This window comes from Squalius cephalus (assembly GCF_949319135.1).
Source record: "Squalius cephalus genome assembly, chromosome: 7".
NCBI lineage: Eukaryota > Metazoa > Chordata > Actinopteri > Cypriniformes > Leuciscidae > Squalius > Squalius cephalus.
The window spans coordinates 43,651,932-43,677,265 of NC_137128.1; the positions used below are offsets into that span (position 1 = coordinate 43,651,932).

Genomic DNA, 25,334 nt, shown 5'->3' on the forward strand with positions numbered 1-25,334 from the left:
TTTACATTGTGGCATTACAATTAAGTATATCCCCCATTTGACAAATATATCATTCTAATTGTTCAAATAATTACATATACATAGATTATAGTTGTATTTGTTGTAGAGTCATAAATACATTCTATTATAAGAATCTAATAAAAATAATTTAGATTATAAAAATAATAGTATGAAAAGTAAGGCTACACTGAGGGAAAATGTGCTTAATTGTCATGAAAAACATTTTTTTTTCAATATAATTTTTAAAATATTGGAGTGAACTATAAAAGACATGTAAGTGAACCTTATTTTTTACAAACCTGATTTATTTGAGGTTAGAAAAGATCACATTATTTTACAGTACAAAACCATGATTCACCAAAACCTCTATCCAGAATAACTGCAGAGATCAGCTGGAGAATAAAATCATACCAACTAGCTAGCTGTAAAAGTACACACTCATGGCCCTATGACATCACTTCCTTCTGCTCGGTGTGTAAGAAATCTGACAGGTTTGAGTTTCGGCTTTCCTCATGACGACGTAAACACAGGGCATTTGGTGACCGCACTTCCTGAGATTTGTCATTCAGTTTTTGTCTGATCGTTGTGTGATCGTTCTCTAAGAAGAGGGTTGTTCAATGTCCGTCTGCGCTTTGATTGGTCGAGAGTCACTTAACGCAGTTTCCTTTCCCCCTTCTTTTGTCTCTTCTTCTTCTACTTTAACATCTTTCTTGCAGTTTATCTCTCCACCCTGCTCTTTCTTCTTTCGTTTCTTTGGGACAGCATCTTTATTTTCCTCTATCTTCAGCTCGATCTTCACTTCCTTTTTCCAGGCTCCGAAGGGGAGGACGTCCAGGTCTCCACCTGAGCTTTCACACAGCGTCGGCCCCGCCCAATCAGGAACCTCCAATCCCAGCAGCTTCATCAACTGACCCATGACCTCATCTACGTAGCCATGGATACACAGGTGGGCGTGCTTGTCCTGCAAAAACAAGTAGCACTAAGTACAAACAACCCAAGAGATTTTAAAGGAATAGTTCACTAAACATTAATGAACATATATAATGATGAATCATGTTATAAATAAAAAGGCGCCATAAACAAATTGTCAATATGACTTGTGATCTCATACAATAGCTTTTTGTGTATGACATGAAAAATGGAGGCATTATTCACTAAAACACCATCACATATGTATGTACATTGTATGACTTGGCGACTTTTCAAACGTTTATCATGTTTTATGTCCATCATTTTTTTTGTGTTTCACAGAAGGGGGAAAGTCACATGGATTGCAGGACTGGGTAATTGTGGGAGTTTACATTTTTTGCATGCTCTAAACATGCTTCGGCATCCGGTCTCTCCAGCGCTGGAAAACTTTCCTTAAATTAACGAGGGGCTTAGGCCATGCAGATATATCTATCTCTCTCTCTCTCTCTCTCTACAGCCTTTCTTCAAATCTCCCTTTTGCTCACTCTCTCTCCTCCCCAATCATGAGTGGACACACCCCCTACTGTTGATTGGCTTACTCTCTCTCCTCTCCCATCATGTGTCCATGCCCCCTACTGTTGACTGGCTCACTCTCTCTCCTCCCCAATCATGAGTGGACACACCCCCTACTGTTGATTGGCCTACTCTCTCTCCTCTCCCATCATGTGTCCACGCCCCCTACTGTTGACTGGCTCACTCTCTCTCCTCCCCAATCATGAGTGGACACACCCCCCTACTGTTGATTGGCTCACTCATGAGTGGACACACCCCCTACTGTTGATTGGCTCACTCTCTCTCCTCTCCCATCATGTGTCCACGCCCCCTACTGTTGATTGGCTCACTCTCTCTCATCCCCAATCATGTGTGGACACACCCCCTACTGTTGATTGGCTCACTCTCTCTCCTCTCCCATCATGTGTCCACACCCCCTACTGTTGATTGGCTCACTCTCTCTCCTCTCCCATCATGTGTCCACGCCCCCTACTGTTGATTGGCTCACTCTCTCTCCTCCCCAATCATGAGTGGACACACCCCCTACTATTGATTGGCTCACTCATGAGTGGACACACCCCCTACTGTTGATTGGCTCACTCTCTCTCCTCTCCCATCATGTGTCCACGCCCACTACTGTTGATTGGCTCACTCTCTCTCCTCCCCAATCATGAGTGGACACACCCCCTACTGTTGATTGGCTCACTCTCTCTCCTCTCCCATCATGTGTCCATGCCCCCTACTGTTGATTGGCTCACTCTCTCTCCTCTCCCATCATGTGTCCACGCCCCCTACTGCTGATTGGCTCACTCTCTCTCCTCCCAAATCATGAGTGGACACACCCCCTACTGTTGTCCATGCCCCGTGCTGCTAATTGGCTCACTCTGTCCTCCCCGTCATGAATAGACACGCCCCCTTATTGCTGATTGGCTACAAGTTTGTTGTGTTGCTCAGTCCAATCCAGTCCAATCCAACAGTTTCTCAGAAATCGCTTACTGCACCTTTAAGAGTTTAATTCAACTGAAATGTAAATTTCCCTGAATAAACGGAACTATTTTTAATAAATCTGAAAAATCACATACATTATGGTTAAAAGTTTGGGGGTCACTAAGATTTTTTTTAAAGAAATTAATACTTTTATTCAGCGAGGATGCATTAAATTAATCAAAAGTGACAGCAAAGACTTTAATAACGTTACAAAAGATTTCTGTTTCAAATAAATGCTGTTATTTTTAACTTTCTATTCAACACAACCCAAACTTTTGAACGATGGTGAATGTGCTCCTTGAATGCTTTTTTTTTTTTTTTTTTTTTTGCATTCTCTGGAATTCTGTGTGAAATACTATTTACGTTGAATAAATGAATACTTTAATCAAACACAGCACAGCCAGATTACCGACATTAAAAAATTGCCCAAGAAATGTCAAATTCTATTCCTTTATATGTTAAGAAGCTATAATACCATAAACTCCCCCTCCCTAAAATCTGACATGTGGAATATCACGTCGTATATACAGTATGTCAGGTTTTGAATTTCAAACAAGATTTATAAAAAATAAATCCAATTTGGGAACTGAGATGTTGACGAATTGGACGCTATGAGGTACGTCGGCAAAAATAACCTTCAGATAATGAAACATGACTCAAACATGGGCCGATAACTGCACGTCTTAAAATTAATAGGATTAATTCATTAAAAAGACATTCCAGCCGCATGATGACATCAGAAAGGAAACGACAGACTGACGATACAAGCTTAAGAGAAAATCCATCTGTCAATTTGGCGAAGCTGCAAAGCTTCTTAAATCAAAGTTGTTTTAATAAAGAGAATGAATGGTCAGAAAGGGTTTAGCGCAGCTGTGCTTTTGAAGGACAGTAATCCGAGCGTGTGTGTTGCTGTGTGCTCAGAGCTCACACGTGCGACAGATCTTAAACTACTTTGTGTTTGTGTCAGCATGTGTGCTTTTGTGTGGGTGAGGACTAAGATAAAGACTGTTAAAAACCTTCTGAGCAGCTCTGCTGTCTGCATTGTCAGAATACTAACTGAAATTGATTCTTATACACTACCGTTCAAGTTTGGGATTGATAAGAATGTTTTTGGAAGTCTCTTCTGCTCACTCACTGCATATACATGATCAAAAATACAGTAAAAACAGCGATATTGTGAGATTATTATTACAATTTAAAATAAGCATTTTCTATGTGACTATATGACTTGTAATTGTAAGTAAATAAACGTAATTGTTCCTGTGATGCAAAGCTGAGTTTTCAGCATCATTACTCCAGTCTTCAGTGTCACATGATCCTTCAAAAATCATTCTGATATGATGATTTGCTGCTCCGGAAACATTTCTGATTATTATCAATGGTGAAAACGGTTGTGCTGCTTCATATTTTTGTGGAAACAATGATGCATGTTTTTCAGGATTATTTGATGAATAGAAAGTTCAAAAATAGAGTAGAAATCTTTAGAAACATTATAAATGTCTTTACTGTCACATTTGAGCAATTTAATGCATCCTTACTGAATAAATGTAGTAATTTCTTTAAAAATCTTACTGACCTCAAACTTTTGAACAGTAATGCAAGTAACTATTAAACACTGTCATACAAACAATGCTCCTCAAGTGAGATTTGAAAAGGCATCATATGCTACAAACATTATTTGTCAAAACAATAGTCAAAACTTTATGTGCATTTCGAGTGAGACATACATGCTTTGTAGGCTGAAGGTTGACTATAACCAGCTTTCCTCCCGTGCGTTTGGTTAGAAGAGGAAGATCTCCGCTAGGTTTAATTTGAAGAGATGTACCCAACGTCAAGGCCAGGTCAGCTCGCCTGTGAAGAGACACAATATCAGCTGCTGGGGTCTGTTGTTCTTTCCTCAGAAATGGAGAGTAGGTTCATTCACATTAGTCAGAGCCACAGGCCATCGGAGTCACGATGCACACACAAATGTCACGCTTCTGGAGGTGTGACTGTCCTTTTAATGTCTTTTCCTGCTTCATTAAGACCAATAAAAGGCTTTATTCTTCTTAACCTTCATGCAGACATTATGTAAGCAATAATGTACGAGAGGCTGTGCTGTATTGTGAATAAGTCACGGCTGAAGGGCGTTGTTAGCTTCAATGAACAATATCAATGAGAACATCGGTTTGCTAGGGGTGTTGTGTAGTGATACATACTGTTGGGTGAAGTGGCCATTGCTGTGTTTTATCGTGAATAAAACAGCTATTGGCCAATCAGAATCAAGGACTGGAACTAACCATTTTATAAATCGCAAATAAACTAGGCTATCGGTCACAAACAATATGTTGTTTCTATATAGTTTCTTCTTTGATTTCATTCATCATCATTTCTTAATTAAATTGTTTTATCATTAATATTCAAAACCTGTAAAGAATATGTCTCAATCTTATTTCAACTCCAAGGCAAAAGAAACAAATAAGACATTATATTTCACGTAAAGAAAGAATAAAGATGTTTTGGACTGTTGTCATGACAATACTGTAATGGGCAAAACAAATCCCATTCTCATTTTTGTAAAAAATAAAATAAATTGTACTGCCTTTCAGTGTCTAATATTATTTGATTATAGCTTTTAATAATATTTAAATTAGCTTTTTTTTTCCAGTTTTTTAATGCTAGTTACATTTTTTTGTAATTTTAAGATGTGGCTTTGTCATTTTTTTGTATTTAATTTATTTTTAGTTCAGTTTTAATAATTGTAGTACTTGAAACAAAAAACAAAAAATGTTTTAGTGATTTAGTTTTCATCTAATATTTATATTTCAGTTTAATTTCAATGAATGAAAACAATTTAACAGTTTTAGTTAAAAATGCCCTGCCTTTAACCTGCTGTTTTGAATAATAATAATACAAATTACAGTATTTAAATGCAGTGTATTAAACACAGTAAAACATATTACTTTAAATGAAACATTATGGTAATGAGAATTAGATGAGGACATGTGCTAATAAAAGAAAAGTCACAATGCAAAAAAAAAAAACTTACATTTAAAGTATATAAAAAGGATATTGTAAACTAAAAGTATAATGCTGCATTTTTATGAAATCTGTATTTCTGAGGCTGAAGTAAGGCTGAAATAATATAGCATTTAAAAATGAATACAGAAAACTCTGAAACAAGTGAAATGGGTCATACTGGTTGTCTAGTCAGTTGTTGAATAGTGGACCATTTTGCCTGTTTCACAAGTCTTTACAAGAACTGTAACATGAGCAAAGATGTACTATCTCAAGAACCTTGTACCTAGCCTGGAAATCCAGACCTAAATCTAAAAGATTAATGGTCTGGCGTCGACTAATGAAAATTGGCCAGCTCGAGGGGCGGCACCAAGCATGCATTTGAAAATCTCACTGCACGCAATTGGATAACACTACGACAAATCACAACAAGTTATCCCTTAGCTACAATCGGAGGTAACTGGTAGATTAGGCTCTTACTGTATCCGGTCGGCAAAACAGCAAAAACGCCCTTCTTGCAAAGGAACGATTCGAGCAGCGTCTTCTGTTCCTCTTTTAGAGAAAAAGTCTAAATCTTTCATTGTAGCGGCCAAAGCCGTTTCAAACAACTGGTGTTCTTCCATAGCCATCTTGCAATGTTTACTAATGACTTCGACGTCACAGCGCTGTCGTCTTCTGTTTAGCTCGCCTCTGGCCCGCCTATATCAGATAACCCGATGTGATTGGTGCAGCTCAGATAGAGGGGCATATTTAATGAGCATCATTATTTGACACCACAGTAAACTCGCTGAGCAAATTCAACTTGTGCTCTCGCGAGAACTCTGGATTACCAGGGTACCTTGTACCTGTAATGACTGCTAAAATCCCATCATTAACTTTATAAAGTGCAAGCTTCAACAGAAACAGTACAATACTTGCATTCAATCAAATATTCATAAAGAGCTGATTATCCTGCACACAAGATAATGAATACTGGTTCACTAAAAGCTCCATTAGTTCTCCATTAACTACTGTCACTTAGACAAAGAATCACTTTCTATGCATGACTAAAAGAAAGAGATTGGCTGAAAAAAGAGACCAAATAATCACAATAAAAATAGGAAATCCAGATATCTTTCTTCTAAAGAAACCACAAGTGACCTCAGACCATGAGAGAGAAAATAAAAGAGTGAAAGCAGTGAGAACGAGAATTACAAATCCCCTTTGTCTGAACAGGAGCTGGCAGGAGTTTGATTGGTTTTCTCAGGTTGGGAGAACAATCATCGTGCTCGTCCTGATTTCACCTGAACACACCATCAATCCCAGAATACCGTGCGTCCACTGTGAAACCTACATGCTCAGATATGCTTCTACCTACAACAGATTTGAAGGACATGTCTACATATGTGTGGTCAGGTCACATTTCAAATACATTTTGCTGGCAAAAACTGATCACACATTACTCACTTTCAAACCATGCAGCTTTTTGTCAGTCAATGCAGTGAATCCGCATGATTAACTGCAAAATCTGCATGGGGAAATCATTCACCCTCAAGCGAAATTCCAGATTTCGTGGATTCCTATTGAAATGCATGGATGTTTTTGCCCCCAAAAAATCCCAGAACAACGGTAAATGTGACCGCACCTTAAGACTGTCTCTACCTGACCTCCAATAGCAAACATCAGCGGTCAACTAACTTGATTACAAAAATTACACCATGTTTCATTAGCATAATATTAAAGCTGCATCACATTATGAAATATAAAAACAAAGACAAACCAATCGAACAACAAAGCGAAGATACATGATCAAATTTGACTAGAAACTAGACTTTAGAGTATTGTTTACCTATGTTCACTAATTAGTAGTGCTTTCAGTTAAACGAGTTATTAACGGCGTTATCGCAAACCCATTTTAACAGCGTAAATTTTTTTATTGCGAGATTAACGTTCTTTTTGGCCTAGCAAACTTTGCAGTTTTTTTCACATGCTGTTTCAACAACTAGTAATGTTAGTAAAACTACAACACCACACCAGATCTAGCTAGACCGGACACAAAACAACAGGCACGCCGCACACACTTGTTTGGGCTTGCGAGCCGGCCAAAGAGTAGTAGGCTAACGTTACGTTTTGAGTGGATGGCGAGCCCGAGATGCCGAAATGGATGCCAATAAGATTCTGAATGGAAAGTTCTGAATTTTCAATAAAAAAAAAACATTTGCACAAAGCAAGCCGATGCACTTTTCCATGTTGATAAGAGCATTAAAATGAGAAAAAAAAGAAATCAAGGGACATTTAGAATAGATAAAAATGTGCAATTAATTGTGAGTTAACTATGACATTATTGCGATTAATCGCGATTAAATATTTTAATCATTTGACAGCACTACTAATTAGTGAACTAAAAGTTCACTAATTGCAAGTATGAGCAATAGTATGCACTACTTACAGAAGCAAGCACCATTAATAACACACATTCCAATGTTTATATATGAAGGATCTCCTTCTTAAATCATGTAATATCGCGTGATCTTGTAAACTCGTAAATAAAGTTATATATTATGCAGCTTTGTAGTACTATGCCTTAAAGCAAACTCTTGACAGCTTAAACAAATGAAAGTACGTATTACATTCAATTACATACAACTCAAATTGTAACTACTGTGAATTACAAAATAGAAATGGAAAAACCATATTCAAGATCACATTTATTTCCATCAAACTCCAGTGGATTTTACAAGCATGTGGAAACCCAGAGGACAGTCGCGGGTCAGATGTGCAGCAGGTGTTGAGGGATGTTTTGTATGCGTGTGTGTCTGTGTGTCTAGACTGCAGTGCGTTCACCGTAATACGATTAAGCTGGATCTGGTGCTGTCGATGCAATGATGAAGACTGAGTATCACAAGGAATTCTGGTTCAGATTCAAAGTTCTTTTAATACTTTGTAAGGAAGCACTTTCAGACACATTTAATCTAATAATTGTAACTGAAAATGGAATAGTTATAAGTACTTATAATTGCAACACTTTGTGCAGGAAGTGAGGTCAAGTTTACAATGCATCACTGCCAAAACACACTGTACTCATTGTGTTCAACTCATTTTAATTTTGCGATATCTTTACCTAAATCATGATTCATATCTCTGTACATTCCTGGGGACGGCATGTGATTGCAATTATCTCCGCACTCATCGTTTCTTCCGCATTTTGAAGTTTATCTGAGTGAAACAGATTGATTTGAAAAAATAATGATGCGCATGGATAAATCCATTTATAATAAACACAACGGTTCCATAACAAAAAATAATAAGAAGAATTATCCTGTTTTGAATATCTGTCATTTTGAACCAATTTGCATACGTTTTGCTAACAATTACTTCAATTTATTTTTCTTTCCAAATCATCTGCAGTCCAATCATCACAAAATCAACAAACTGGCATAGTCGTGAAATGATTGCAAGCATCACTGTCACAGTTCCCTGAGAATACCATATAAATTGGGTTACAGCTCCACCAACCAGTGTTATTTTAGTATCATTGGATACTATTAGTATAGTTTTTATTAATATTTTGAATTAGTTGTTATTTTAATTAGGGCTGTCAAACGATTAATCGCGATTAATCGCATCCAAAATAAAAGTTTGTTTACACATAATTTATGTCTGTGTATGGAGTATAATTATTTTCTATATATAAATACACACACATGCATATATATTTAAGTTAAAATGTGTTATTTATATATAAAATATTTATATATAATATAAATTATATATAATATAAATATATATACACAGTATATACATGCAAATATTTCTTAAATATATACATGCATGTGTGTGTATTTATATATAGAAAATAATTATACACCATACACACACATATATTATGTAAAAACAAACTTTTATTTTGGATGCGATTAATCGCGATTAATCGTTTGACAGCCCTAATTGTAACATTTTACTAAAAAGATTTAGTAATTTTGTTGTGTTCACTACTTTTTTTTAAAATTATGTTTATATGCTTTTAAGTTTTAGTTATGTTAGTACATCAAGGAATTGTGTTTTCTAAATTCACCTGTCAATCAACAAACGAATGTGCTCAACCTTCCTTTGATCCCGTAAGTGCTGCTTGCCTTGTTCTCAACGCACACCGTTCTTGATTCCCTAAATATAATGACCTTCTCTGTTTTGTTAGAGCACACCTTCCTCATTCAGTCTCAGTCTCGGGATATTTATCTTCCTTACCTGCATGCCTCATCAGCTCTATTCAGGTCTCTGTCAGGCAGTGAGTCCTCCCAGTCCAATATAGTGCTGATCAGCTTCCCTCTGCAGAGAAAACACACACACACACACACACACACACACACACACACACACACACACACACACACACACACACACACACACACACACACACACACACACACACACACACACACACACACACACACACACACACACACACACACACACACACACACACACACACACACACCAAATAGCTCATGACAAGCACAGAAATCTGAGGGGGCAGATGCGCAGGACGCGTTCTTCCTATTTTAAAATTGTTTTGTGAACACATGCATCAGATGGACGTCATGTTTTTAAGTTAAGAAAGCAGAGCATCAATGTCAATATCAAGCTCTAGCTCTGTTACTTTAACTCTCTTTTACACGTTTTAACCAGTGACTCGCAGTCGATCGGGATTACCAGCGTTATTATCGTTAACAAACCAAAACAAAAAACCTTTTAGTTATTTGAAATAAAATCAACGTTAAGATAATTTAACAAAAAAAAAACAGAAAATAAATAGAAAATAAAATAAGAAAAACTCTAAAGCTTATTTTATTTCAGTCAATAAAAATTAACAACAAATCAAGTTTTTACTAAAACATTAAAATGGAACAAAATAATAATATTAATTTTAAATATTATTAAATGCTACATTAGTATATTAATGATACTAAAATTACACTGGTGAAAACAGGATAGACATTTTAAAAATCATGTCACTAAAATAGGGCCAGCATTTTTGGCCCCCAGAATATTTTGTTGTATGAATATCAGAGCATGAAATATATCAAAAGAAAAAACAGACCCCCTGCTTTATATATACAAGATATAACTATATCTTACGTTTCATTTTGAAGCCCTTAATATGAAGCAGGTCTCATGTTTAGGACAAATTGGATTGATGGTGGGAGCCGAGACATTCACAGCAATACACACAGACAGAATAGATATGTGTGTGAAAAGAATAGTCTTGAAATTCTGGAGTCCAATCATCATGGAAAATCAATAATGGACCTAATCTGGTCCATTCCTCTAAAATGGAGCAATCACCTGCAAGATCGGAGTCCTCTGGAACGTGTGACATCGCAGTAGCGTCCGGTCGGCTTCAGACCCATCACTCCAGTCACCGTGTCCCGAACATACTGCCTGAAACAGCCCAATATGTTAACACATTGTTTGTCTTGTGGCTGTAGTATTTAAACAGTTTTTTAATGTTTACAGATTGGCCCTATTCACTTCCATTGTAAGTGCCTCAATGTAAGTCATTGTAAGATTTGTTTACACTTTTTCCATTTATTACAAATGGAAATTATTTTTGTGGTAATAAACCTCAAATGGTGTCAATTGAGCTTAGCCTGTGTGATGATAATGAACTTGGAATATTGCTTTAAACTGGGATAAGAGAAAGTATGTTGACATGCAAAAGTACACACTTAAAAGCCATTTAAAACAGAAACAGGGTTTCTGCCGGTCTTTAAAAGTTCTTAATTTGCCCTTGCACACATTAAGGCCTTCAAAATGTCTTAAATCAGAGCAGAAGTCTTACATTTAGAAAGTTATGGCATTAAATGTTGCATGCAGTGCAAATTAATAAATATCTTCCTCTTTATTTTTATCCTGTTTTCCAATACAAATATCTAAATATCTATCATTCAAGCTATATTTTACATTTGTAAAATGAATTAAAAAGTAATGAATATCTGTTAGAAGTTCTATTTTCAAGTGTTGCTAATAAAACTCATTGTGTTTCTCCCAAGACATTTACATTTAAAGAACATATTGACGTATTGTGCTCCCTTTGATTTATTCCTTAAATTGTCTTTACTTGGTCTTAAAGGTCCCGTTTTTCGTGTGTTTTTGAAGCTTTGATTGTGTTTACAGTGTGCAATATAACATTCAAGTTTCGCGTGTAAAAAAAAAAAAAGTATTTTTCACACAATTTACTCATCTGTATACCGCTGTTTTCACTGTCCTAAGAACGGGCTGATGACTTCCTTGTTCTATAAAGTCCCTCCTTCAGAAATACGTAACGAGTTCTGATTGTGCCAGCGGTTCCTGTGTTGTGATTTGACAGCAGCTTAGCGCACGTTGCCCAGAAAGGTCACGCCTCTTACCATAACGTGGAGATGCATGCGCATGTGCATAAATTGCAACCATTGATCTCTAAGTACAGCGTCCCTGGGAAGGCCAAACAAAGGTGATTGGACTCCGGGATGAAAATAACAGCGCCTCGACGACATGGCGACAAACACACGCTACAAACGCAACTCTTCCTCTTCTCCGTGGGAGCGCAACAAGACCACGCCCCCTTTTTTTGTGTATTCCTGTGGGCGGAAGTTAGTCAAAAAACTGTTCTAGTGACGTCATTAAAGCAGGAAGTAGAGGGATGTAGTCCAAACCGGCCGTTCACTGTAGGCGACTTCTGTTAAATAAAATATCTCGCTTGGCATTGAACTTTGAGCTTTATAATTTTACAGATATTATTTATACTCTAACAACAACATTACACACTAACTAAAGTTTGAAACATGGGATCACGAAGAACGGGACCTTTAAAAAAGTCTTAAATGTATCTTCATAAAGCCTGTGAAAGCTGTTTCTGCTGCTAGACAAATACATGAGTTAAAAGTCTGTCTTTTTATATCATTTTCTGCCCTTACCAACCAGTAACACAGCAACATGTTTAAAACCGTACTGAACTTCTTCATCAGAAGTTGCCATTACTCTTGGTCTTGCCGAGTGCACTGTGCAAACAGACTTCATTAACATGTTCAGAGAGATCGATCACATACTTGCCACACTTCTCACATTCTTCAACAAACATGTTGCCGTGCAGCTCCGACAATCGATCCCTAGCAGATACAGAGAGAAATAAACAAACCCAATAAGACCAGAACAATGAGAAATTTATCATAATTCATAATGAGAGAATGGAGCTATTACAGAAAAGATGACAATCCCATCATTCGTATACCATCACAGTTTTTATAAATATTTTGTAGTAGTTTTTATTTTTAGATTTTTATTTAATTTTAATTAAAGTTTTAGTATCTTTTTGTCTTTGTCATTCCTATATATTTTTTTTATATGTCTATATACAGGGAAAAAACACTGCCACCTCAGATTTATCCTAACATCAAATCTTAAAGGGTAACTCTCGGCAAAATTGAACCTAGGCTCTTTTTGTTAATCTACCCGAGTTAAACTCACTTTATCAGTTAGTGTTTCCAGGTGGCTGGAATTTTGTCAGTCAAAAGTAGTCGATCTCCGAATGCAACGTAACATGAGGAGAGTAAAGATGGAAAGCTCCTAAAGCTTGTTTCCATAAAAAATTATCCGTGAATTTATATCTAAGTTATCATGCTTTTCATTGAAATTACAAGTTCATGACATTTCCTCATATGGAGTCAGTCAGTTCAATACATTGCATTCGGAGATCGACTACTTTTGACTGACAAAATTCCAGCCACCGGAAACACTAACTGATAAAGTGAGTCGTACAAAACCTTTCTTTTTAGTAAACTCTGTGTACACAAACAATGTAGTCAATGCTGGAGTTCATGTGTAGAGCCCCTGGTGATACTTGCAGCAAAGTTTCATGTTGTGTCGAGCCTTCTTAGTGTTTTAAAAATAGCGATTTTGATGCTATCATAGAAGTGCCCCAAGCACTCCCATTCAAAAGGCAATTTGACCTAAAACGAAAATACGGTCAATCTTAAAAGTGGCGTTTCCATTCTAATTATGCTTTTACACAAAAGTTTGACTCGGGTAGATTAACAAAAAGAGCCTAGGTTCAATTTTGGTGAGAGTTACCCTTTAATCTAAGCAGTGTTTTTGTACCTCTTTTCAGCAGCTGAGCTTCAATGTAATGAAATAAAAAAGATAACACATCTTTCTATAAGTTGCATTTGCAGGCTGCACTCACTGTGTAGTCAACTTCCTTAACAGATGACTCTTATGAACCGGTTCTTTTTGGTGACTCAAAAACACGCAGTTTAACCAGTGTAGCCCAGTTCACAAACAAAAGCACTGTTTTTTCATTTGTTTGTGAATCAGAACTCCCGGCCTCTCGCCTAACTCAGAGGAGACATCTAACCCCACCCCATTCACAACACTTCCCATTCTTTATTTCGACCCGTGTTGTGTACCTTAACTATTTTCGCATGATACGTGGATTCTCTGACTGTGCAGAACATGGCCGCTCCACTCTCATCATGACTTCATTTGCAATAAGGCAAAAAAATAAATAGATAGATGGATGACTGATAGATAAATAGATGACCGATGGATGGATGACAGTATTAATAAAACGACTCATCTTTATAATGATAAACCTACTCTAAAGAGCTCAGAGGCATGTAGAATCTGTTGATGTGTTTAAAGGCAGTGTCTTGGTGCCCTGGATATTGATATTTTGTTATTGTTTTTTTATATACTTTTTAAACAGTACAGATGAAAACTTTGTGGTAATGCAACTGTTTTGCATAATTATGGATGGTCAACCCATAAATCCACAAGAACTATGCATGGATGCTTTCTTCTATCGCAACCTCGCACAGTCCTCATGCCACCATAAAACTTTTTCTAAATCAGCGCTATAGTTTTTATTTATTTTTATTTCAGTTTTAATATTAGTTACTTTAGTAGTACATCAACTAACTTCAACTCAAAAAACAAAAATGGCAAATGTTGGCAACTAACTGCACTAAAACATGTTGATTTTTTTTTAAACAATTTAATTAAGACAATAACTCTAGTTATTGTCTAGTAGTTACTACTCTAGTTACTACTCTAGTAGTTACTCTAGTAACTCTAGTTAAGTCAAAACATTAATGAAAAATACAATATATGAAGACTGAGGGCTTTTAATTAAGTCTGCCTGAATATAATGGGGAATTCATCATGTCAATATGCTAAATTCAACATTAACAGCTTCAACTCATCTGCCAGAACAAGACATGCTAATTGCGTTCGCTTACGGGAGGGGAACATTACAAGAGCTAATCAACATTACAATGTGTCATACATCTGAAATCACATACAGGACAAAGGTCAAAACTTTAATCAAAACAGTATGAGACAGAAGTGAAGCCAGCCAATCAGATTGCAGCTTTTTGAGAAAGCTTTTGCTATTTTTGTGTGCAATATCCGTTAGGTTATTACCTGGGGAAGCCGGAGCGCAGGTGAAGGCCGTCTACGTTCTGGCTGATGAGGTATTTGAGGTGTCCTGTCCTCTGCAGCTGTAGCAGAGACATGTGAGTCACGCTGGGACGCGCCTCCTCGAACGTGGTGTTAAAGTGAGGTGTCTCGCCTCTCTCCTCCATCGTCCACACTCCGTTAGGACCTCTGATAATCACACACATCACAAACATGCCTTTGTTGAAATACAGCCTCTTGTCCTCAATGTCAGTGAGGAGTAGGACCCATTTAATGCTCATTTAATACTCCTCACTGAAATGATAAAAACTGAATCTTCCTTGATCACTTGAACATACTGTTACTTTCAAAACTTAACGCATATGGGTAAAAACTGCAAACAGATCTACTGAAAGCTGTGCACAATGAACACATTAACATACAAGCATTAATCTATGAAGTGCATCTATGCTAGCCTACCGTTAGTTAGTGTGTAATGTTGCTGTTTGAGCATAAACAACATCTGCAAAGTTACAACGCTCAAAGTTCAAAGCAAAGGGAGATATTTGCTTTTAAAGAAATCGCTTTTTAAGGACTACAAAAATGACAATTTTAAAATAAAATAACACAAGCTGTCGAAGCTCTGCCCTCTGTGCCGGGAGCAGCAGCTCATTTGTATTTAAAGGGACAGAGACAAAAAAATTGGTGCGTTTTTGCTCACCCTCAAAAAGTGACAATTTTAACATGCTATATAAAAATATATGTGGGGTATTTTGAGCTAAAACTTCACATACTTATTTTACATACATGTATATCACCCCTTTAAAGAAATGAATACTTTTATTCAGCAACTGATCAAAAGGGACAGCAAAGAGACTTAGTAATGATGAGATGAATGATTAAAGAGTAATGATGCTGAAAATTTAGCATATAAAAAATATGAAGTAATATTACAGATCGTAAACTTTTGAACGCTATACTGCATGGTAACTGCAACACCAAAGTCATGGGTTCGTATCCTGGAAAATCAATAAATCAAAACAATAAAATACCATAACTTGAAATGCAATGTAATCTGCATAAAAGCATCTGCCAAATGCATAAATGTACAGTGCGTACATGTTTTGTTTTTGGGTGTAAGTTTTGAGAACTCAACAATTTTTGTTGCAAGAAACTAACTTTATAAGTGAACCTGAGGGGGAAAAACAAAAGGATTCCTGATTTCCACAACCCTTGTTCTCCGGTCTGATCCTCCTCTCCCTCTGTGATTCAGTAAGCACTGCTGTGCTGAGCTGCTGGGAATCTCAGATGACACAGATGGGGCTTTAGTTATCACGGAGAACAGCAGGAGGTTCCTGTGCTTTATAATGACTACAGATAGAGTTACTAAGAGGAACGACTCAAAAGTTCACTTAAACGAGCACTTGCGGGCAGAAATCTTGCTCTTGTGCACTTGGGAATTTGCATTAACACACTCACACAACACAACAGCCAATCCTTCTGACATCCAGTTTGCTTTTTCATGCCTTCCTAGTTACACGCATACACCGGCTTTTCCTGCCTGACTTATCAAAAGTTTTCTGTTTTTACTAAATTTGGATAAGCTCTTACAAGTACTGCATAAACCCCCAACTAAGTCCTAGCCAGGCTTTAGGCTATTGATCAAAGTCTTGTGCACACTGCAGCTTATTCAGGCCAAGAACCACCCGCTTAGACAGAAAGAGGGCGTCTGACTGACACGTAAACCGCCAAACAAAGTTAGCTTTTCCTTAATGTGAAATTTAGGGGCAGGGAAATCTGAAATCGGATGAAAACCAAGTGGATATACAGTAATATTTATGTCTGCTCAAGGATTTCTAGCTTATCAAGTTTCTAAAATGAAATTTTTGACTGTTTTGTAAAGATTCAATATCACAAACTAACAAATGCAGTGTTTAGTTTTCCCAAAACAGACTGTCAAGTTTGTTCCCCGGTGCATTTATATGAACCTGTGCACTTTTGACTGAACACGCAAACGGTCAGTAAACAGACTTGCTCTGAGCCTGAGATTACATATGTCCCAACTAAACTCTCCACTTATGAAACACTGCATAACACACCAACAAAGCTGACTAAACAGGCCGGTGTTGAGAAGAGGAGGCAATATAGCGGAGCAATCTGGGAAATTGGAATGAGATTGTAGTGCACTGGGTAGGGTTGCACCAGACGTTCGTGAGTTCTTTCTTAAATTGGAACATAAATTCCACTCTAGAGGCTTAGTAACTACTAGCTTGTTTGTAACTAACTCTCAGTTAAATAATGCGGGATTCTCAAATTGCACGTCTTCAATTAGTGCAAAATGCTGCAGCAAGATTCCTTTTTAAAGGAGAAGTTCACTTTTAAAATGAAAATTCTGTCATCATATACTCACCCTCATGTTGTTTCAAAGCTGTATGAATTTATTTCTTCTGCTGAACAGAAAGGAAGATATTTAGAAGAATATCAGTAACCAGACAGTTTTTGGGTCCCATTGACTTCCATAGTAGGAAAAAAATATACTATGGAAGTCAATGGGACCCAAAACTGTCTGCTTACTGATATTCTTCTAAATATCTTCCTTTCTGTTCAGCAGAAGAAAGAAATTCATACAGCTTTGAAACAACATGAGGGTGAGTATATGATGACATAATTTTCATTTTAAAAGTGAACTTCTCCTTTAACAGCCGTAAAAGCACCCATATCACCCCAATTCTGAGGTCCCTTCATTGGCTGCCCATTAATTTCAGAATCGATTTTAAAAACCTTTTATTTGTTTATAAATCTCTACGTAACCAAGCCCCCAGCTATCTATCTGAACTGCTGCAATCATAGACTCATTCTAGAAGTCCGAGATCAAGCGACAAGAACCTGTTATTAGTCCCACATTCCAGACTCAAACGCAGAGGGGATCGAGCATTTTCTGTGCTCTTAGCTTTGCTGTGCTTATTTGTGTTGTGTTGTTATGCTGGTATTATTTTCTTTTAATTTTGCTGTTCTGTAAAGCACTTTGGTCAACCAGTGGCTGTTGTAAAATGTGCTATATAAATAAAATTTAAAACTTGAACTCTGTACTTTATTCCGTTGCACCATTTGTTCTTATGGCAGAACGAAGCTAGTAGGTCGTATGACGTTTACCCTCAATAGCAGCCTTCAAATATGTGAGCAGAAGTTGTGTTTAAATGCTGTGAATTTCAGTTTATCATTCATTCTAACTTCTTTTGCCTCACATACCGTAACTAACGGTAAAAATAAGTTTCCATTAAATACAATCCTTAATCATGAATAGCTTGTGTTTTTATATGAAAATAACATTCAGAAACTGTATTTGAAATTAAATTAATAAGGATAAATAATAAGTACTGATACGTTTTTTCTTTTACATGCACAACACAGACAGATGCACACAGCGGTGCGCCGTAGGACAGGTTAGTGTTGATGAGCTGCTAACAAAGTAATCTATTCACATATTGTTCTCTCTTTTAAAATGTAAGCGAGGGTAAATGTCAGCATTATCATATGTCTAAAGAATTGAAGTCTGTCAGGTAAAAGAAGAGCTTATTGATGCAGTTCAATCTGTCTGCTATTTTACTCCAACCGTTACTCCTGATCGGAGGCTTCGGTAAATATTTAGTTTATACGTAGAGTGACGCTTCAACTAAGTTTAATGGTGCAACGCAAAAATATTTAGTAGTGCTTAAGTTGTAACTTAGTGTCCATTTACGCCAAAACTAGGCTAAGTTGTAACTTACTGGTGCAACCGGCCCCTGTTTATGAAAATATGAAGATATGTTTTCAACATTGATAATAATTTTTAAAAAAATCTTGAGAAGCAAATCAGCATATTAGAACGCTTTCTGAAGGATCATGTGACACTGAAGACTGGAGAAATTATGCTGAAATATTATTCAATTGTAATATTTAAAAACATACTATTTTACTGTATTTTTGATCAAAGAAATGCAGCTTCGGAGAGCATAAGAGACTTTCAAAAACATTAAAAACTGATCTCAAACTGTTACTTTAAAAAAACTTTCAATTTCTACTTTTTTATTACATCTAGTTTTGATTGAAAAAAAGCAGGGGCTTTCAGCTAAATAACTCAACACTGCTGCGATTGCCGGATGCCTTTATTCATGACTTACAGTCTATGCTTACAGTGCATTCAAACGACACATTTCATCAGTAGGAATGTCCCTTGGGAAATAAATTCCCGTTGCATTCCACTGACAAATCTTTTTAGGTTCAGAAGACATGAGGTGAATAAATGGTGACAGAATTGTAAATTATTTTAAGTGAACTATTGGCTTTAGTGTTATAAGTGCTCCTGACAGGCAGGCAGGCAGAGCCCTATTTGCACCTATAGAAGCATCTCCTCTGAAAATAGTCTGTCAACAAGATTTGATAGACAAGTGTTCTCATGAAAATTTCATATAAGAGAACATAGGAGGAAAAATGTGCAGCTGCCCACCGCATCACATACATTCCCTCTGGTAACGAGTCAGACGAGCCGACGGAATAACAAAGAGGGGAAAAAAGGAAAACCGGCCAGGTTAAAGGAGAATAAATGTAAGAGGCGTCACTCAACATAACGTCAGCATCCTCTAAAATTAAAACCCCTGCACAGGGTGTTAGCAAAATTACCGACTAGATGAAGGGTGAATCCAATTAAATCACCCTTAAATTCATGAGACCATTAAAAATTTGTGCATCAAACGCAAATCTGAAAGTAAACCCAAGTGAATTGAGGTCAACTGGGATCAGCAGCTTGGAAAAGCACTGCAAACACACACACACGCACAGACACACACACACACACACACACACACACACACACACACACACACACACACACACACACACACACACACACACACACACACACACACACACACACACACACACACACACACACACACACACACACATTCTTGTACATCTTTATGAGGACATTCATTGACACAATGCAATCTCTAGCCGCTTACCCTAACCTTAACCATCACAACTAAGTGCTTAACCCGACCCCTGACCCTAAACCGACCCTTAACCTCATTATAACCTTATTCCTAAAACCAAGTCTTGACCCTCAAACAGGCCTTTAAAGGGCTCTCAGAAAGTGAGGACCGGCAAAATGTCCTCACTTTACTCTCTTTGTCCTCAATCCAATGGTCTAAAACTCAAACTGGTCCTCACAAAGATAGATGTACAAGTACACACACACAAACACACACTCATAATGAACATGTAAGTTTAATAAATACATATTTTGCATACGAAATTAATGCTATTTTACATCCATTAAGATTTTTGTTGTTGTTGCATTGTGACATTTAAGCACAACTCCTCTTCATTATCGCAATGTAAAAAACAAAAAACAATGTATACATTAACTTGACATGATAATTAATTAATAAAGCACAATTGCATCTGGACAGACACTATTTTACATTACTGTAACAAGTCATGAGTATCAAAGCAAAATTATTATTGAGAATAATGAGAATCACTAACAAACAAGCAAAACATTCAGACACAATGACAATTGCTGCGTCTCATTTTGAAGGCTGAGTCCTCCGGAGGTCTCATTAGTCAGCCCGCATACGTCAAAGATGTCTCATTTCAGAAAGGTACCCATTATAAAATTGATCGTTATTTCTTGTGAAGCGTAAATTGTTGTAATTTCGTTATGACTTTGGAATCGTAATGGTTACTTTACTGAAATGAGGGAGCCTCATGCGACTGACAAATGAGACCTCCGGAGGACGCGGCCTTGGAAATGAGACACAGAAACTGACGACCCAAATGTCACATTGCAATAAAATCTTAATGGCTGATGAAGTAGTTCTGGTAACACTTTATTTTACAGTGTCCTTGATACATATGATGCTACATGTACTTACCATAGTAATAACAGTAAAGTATGCATAATTACACGCAACTAACTCTCATCCAAATCCTAATCCTACCCTAACCCTATAGTAAGTACATGTAGTTGCTTAATATTACTTTATAAGTCATTATATTATATTATAAGTCATTTCAGTGATGATTCAATTTAGTTCAATAACTGTTTATCTAATTCCTTAATTTTTTCCTTAATTATAATGAATTGTATTATTAATATAATTATTCTAAATGATATTATTCTAATCTAAGAAATAGTTGTCATCATGCTTGGACCAAAAATACAAATTATTCAAGTCGAATGATGACCTCCTACATTTGACTAAATGTGGGGTTTACAAAAGATTAAAACATTCATTGTTGGATATTTCTGCTTCACATTCTTAAAAACTGTGATCTGTATGCACTATATACTGTGAAGTATGCAAATATTCCAGACACAGCCTAAAATGTGAATGAGAGTTTCAGCTGTTATTATCTCCCTCTAGTGGTTTACTGTGATTCTGGAGGGAAATTATAACATGTCAGTCTTTTTTAACACGCTAATTTGATCTCCTTTGAGGCCAAATTAATGTGGAATTTCAGGGCTTTTTTCCCCATTACTATTGCATAAGCGGGTTGTATCTGTACAGTAAACAAAAAGAGCAAACAAACAACCTGAACCAGCATGCAAAGACATATGGAAATAAATATATAACAAAAGCTTTATTTCTGTCTCAGAAAACCATGGTTTTGATTATCTCTGAAGGACTAAATCCATAGGATTACCTTCTACTGGGCTGCCAGAAGAATGGGAATATGGCTGGAAAACATAAATGCATCACTGCCCATTGGATTTAGCTCAGTTGATGGCATTGCGTGGAGAATACCTATCACATTTTAGTCCTGACTTTAAAGAGACAGTGAACATATTCAAGTTTACATGACGATTCAAGTGCTCTTAAAGGGTTAGTTCACCCAAAAATAAACATTCTGTAATCATTTACTCACTCTTGTTACAAATCCATATGACTTTCGTTAATCTTCAGAACACAAAGGAAGATATTTTTAATGAAATTAAAGAGATTTCTGTTTTTCCACTGAAAGTTTATTCCCCCAAAACGTAAAATAAATCCATATGAATTGAGCGGTTTAATCCAAATCTTCTGAAGAGACACGATATCTTAATAAACAGTTTAGGTTTTTATCCACATATAAATATTGACAAGCATTCAATAATGGTAAATGTAAGCTCAACCAATGAGGTTCATTTTCACATGTCATACAAGCTTCCGCAAAAACTAGTGAAGTTTGTTCTTGTGCACCAAGCGAGTATGGTTGAGCTTCTGTTTATGTTCGCTGATCAACTTTATATGTAAATAAAAGTCTAAATTAATAATTTTGTTCACAGTTTTTTGGTAAACTGACTTTCAATGGAGGGACAGAAATCTCTCAGCTTTGATTAAAAATATCTTAATTTGAGTTTCGAAGGTGAACGGAAATCTTATGGGTTTGGAACAACATGAGGGTGAGTAATTACTGACAGAATTTTTATTTTTGGGTGAACTATCCCTTTAAGAATTTTTATGTGCATTTAGTACATAAAACAAGACTTGAAAGCTAATGAAGTCGTCAAGATTTTCAGTGAGTAGCTGAAAATCATACACAAATCGTATGGCTTCAGATGACATATAAAGCAAAAAAAAAAAAAAAAAAAACTTTGTCCATTTTGGTGCTTGACAGCTATTCAACAACATACACGCATTCAAAAGAGCAGTTTGGAGCGCCCTCTATCATAACACAGATGAAAAGCTAAAACATACTAGCTTCCTCACAAAAAAAACAAAACAAACTATGATCCCATTAAAAGATGATTTTGTTTTTAGACTTTTGAATATAACATTAATGCAAGCATTTGTCACCCTCTGCGAGTTGTGTGAAGCATAGATAAAAAACATAGGTGACTCAATAGTGGCTTTCTATGAGCTGCTATCATAGACAGTAAAAGAAATGGACACAGCGACCCCATAGACTTCAACGGAGAAAAGTGAAGTCAATTAGAAGCACTCACTTCCTGATGGCTGAGCGTACTGCGCAGACTCAAACTGAGCTTGACGACGTAGATGTGACGTGAGCAACCTGTCTGTCTTCTAGTAGCTGTGCCAAGAGAAATCTGAATCATTCCCTTCAGAAACTTGCAGAGACGGAGAGTGTGAGTAGGAGGTGTCCATGAGCTGGAGCAGGAGAAACTTTTGCTAGGTATTCTGATTAATAATTTTGTCATTTTGCCTCCACGTCCCCCCGATTGCCCGCGAGCTTCTCCTCCTGTCTATACGGTAATTTCTCTACTGTGCGACAGAGAGTCGCGTGGTTATGACGCAATCGTTAGCCTATTTTTACAAAAACTACTTCTACGGGGCCATAACGTAAGATACAAGGTAATGGAGCCTTAAATACATTTTCGTGTTTCTTTAGAAATAAATAATGGACAAATGGAGTCTTTAAACGCCTCAGATGTAAAGTTATTCGCTGTCAAAGTGACGCCAAAATGAATGGGAGTCAATGGAATGCTAACAGCAGGTGAAGTTCTGCTGACCAATGGCGGTCCCCGGGGAAGCTTCGGTTTCCGGCTGATGGATTACCCCCTTGGCTGCTATAGGTAACCTGTCCGCCATATTGGAATGGCCAAAAGACCCGTGCAAGAGCATTCAACAGCAGGGTTGACTGAGTGTATGCAACTGTAGTTAGATGCATGTGTAAAAGGTTATCCCATTTATTCTGGAACTTAAATCTACGCAATATTGTGGCATCATTGATTCTTATTGTGAGCGACAATGCGCTGACCGTTCCAAGATGGCGGGCGAATGTGAAATCTATGTATTCATATCTATGGTGAGGAGTACCTGAAGTCCGGGATCCCTGTGGACGTGCTGATTCCAGCTCCTGAATGCACCACCATATACTGCGACTCCTTGATCCACTGGGCCAGTGTCTCCACTTTAGTCTTCAACTCCTCTGGGCTGTCAAACACCTGCAAACATACACACACAAACACATACAGAAGTGTTACTGAGTGGTGTCACATAAACAAATGTAGATAGACTGCTTCAAATTATGTTTTTCATATGATATAGTGCACTATTATACTGTAGGCCTACTTTTAATTATCTCTTTTAAGGCTCGTTCACACCAAGAACGAGAACTATAAAGATTAGCACCTACTATATTAGCGTCCACAACAGAGGACGATATCGTTCTGTTTATTCATAGCGCGTGCTCGTCTGCCGCTTTAAATGCTCGAGCTCGTTACAGCAGGATGGATTCTGATTGGCTGTCAATGTTTTTATAGTTTATCGACTGAATAAAATCGTTCTGAAAGTGATTCCAACGATATCGTTTCTCTCTGACTGTGCCATTATCGTTATAGCTGTCGTGTGAACTCGGCTAAAATGTAATATTGAGAACGATTTTTAAAACGGTATCTTTATCGTCATTGGTGTGAACGGGCCCTTAATATATATTATATAATATATTATAATCTTTATTGTCATGGGTAAACCATGACTTTGGAAAGCCATGACTTCGTATTTAGAAAAAGTATGCATGTGTGTGTGTGTGTGTGTATATATATATATATATATATATATATATATATATATATATATATATATATTGGCCTATACACATTTGAGCTATTATCTAATTATATTATATAAATATTATATACACTTGACTTGACATTAACGCGATATGTTGCTTGGCAACCATAAACAGCAGTACAGTCGGGCTAGCGAACTGTAGCAGCTAAGGCTAACGTTAAGTTACCTGGTAGTTATTAAAAGCAAAATTAACCACAGGTGACTTTTATCATAATGCCGTTTGCACTTTACTGTGGCAAAATCAAAGCAACACACGAGCTCTCATTTCTTTACTATTACCGTGTTAATTAATTCACTAACATTACCTGCTGAATGTTTTTGTTCAGTATTATTTGGTAGCTATGAAGTTATGAAGCATAGGGAACAATGGTCATACCCACGTGTGTCTAAAACAGTTTTCAGTGTAGAATACGAGTACATTTCAGAAAGCAAACAGCGAATTTGACGCTAATGTGCACTAAATAAAGCTAATTCTAGCTAGCCGGCTAACAGCAATAAATGTAAAGATCACCTCCGGGAGGCCGCAGATTCCTTTATCCGCATATGGAGACAGTCCCGCGGCGTAATTCACCGACATGGCTAACTTTCTGATTAAAAGGTAAGTGAAAATGTGTCAGTAAAAGCAAGAGTTTTTCTGTTCTTCCGTTCAATCGGTTGTTCGGTTCTGTGTGTTGGTCCTCCGTGTGACGTCACTTGTGTGTGTGTGTGTGTACTGCGTGGAGTTCTGCTGTGCACATGCTGGATTACGTCAGTGAGATTGTGTGCAGGACAGGTGGTGGATCTTACTATAATAGGTGAAATCCTCATGATAGACCCCAAAGACCCTTGTTCCAAATATATGTTGATTTGTGATTTCATATTATAGGGTCTTTTTTTTAATGATTATTATTGTTTAGAAAAAGATACCTTTGTTCCCAGTTGATA

At 36.9% G+C, this 25,334-nt stretch overlaps 1 protein-coding gene and 1 long non-coding RNA gene across 2 annotated transcripts in view; both read right to left on the reverse strand.

Annotated features, from left to right (window-relative positions):
• Positions 1-25,334, reverse strand: part of LOC307161906 — a 642,191-nt gene that overhangs the window by 153,097 nt on the left and 463,760 nt on the right. The gene's annotated exons all lie outside the window — the stretch shown is intronic.
• On the reverse strand, positions 276-25,119 carry sirt6 (sirtuin 6). Its single transcript, XM_079877799.1, has 8 exons — positions 24,922-25,119; positions 23,655-23,782; positions 14,881-15,063; positions 12,510-12,569; positions 10,768-10,863; positions 9,670-9,750; positions 4,176-4,299; positions 276-961 (listed from the first exon to the last, which is right to left on the reverse strand). Exons 1-8 carry the CDS (start codon positions 24,985-24,987, stop codon positions 599-601), a joined length of 1,101 nt encoding a protein of 366 aa, XP_079733925.1. The 5' UTR covers positions 24,988-25,119; the 3' UTR covers positions 276-598.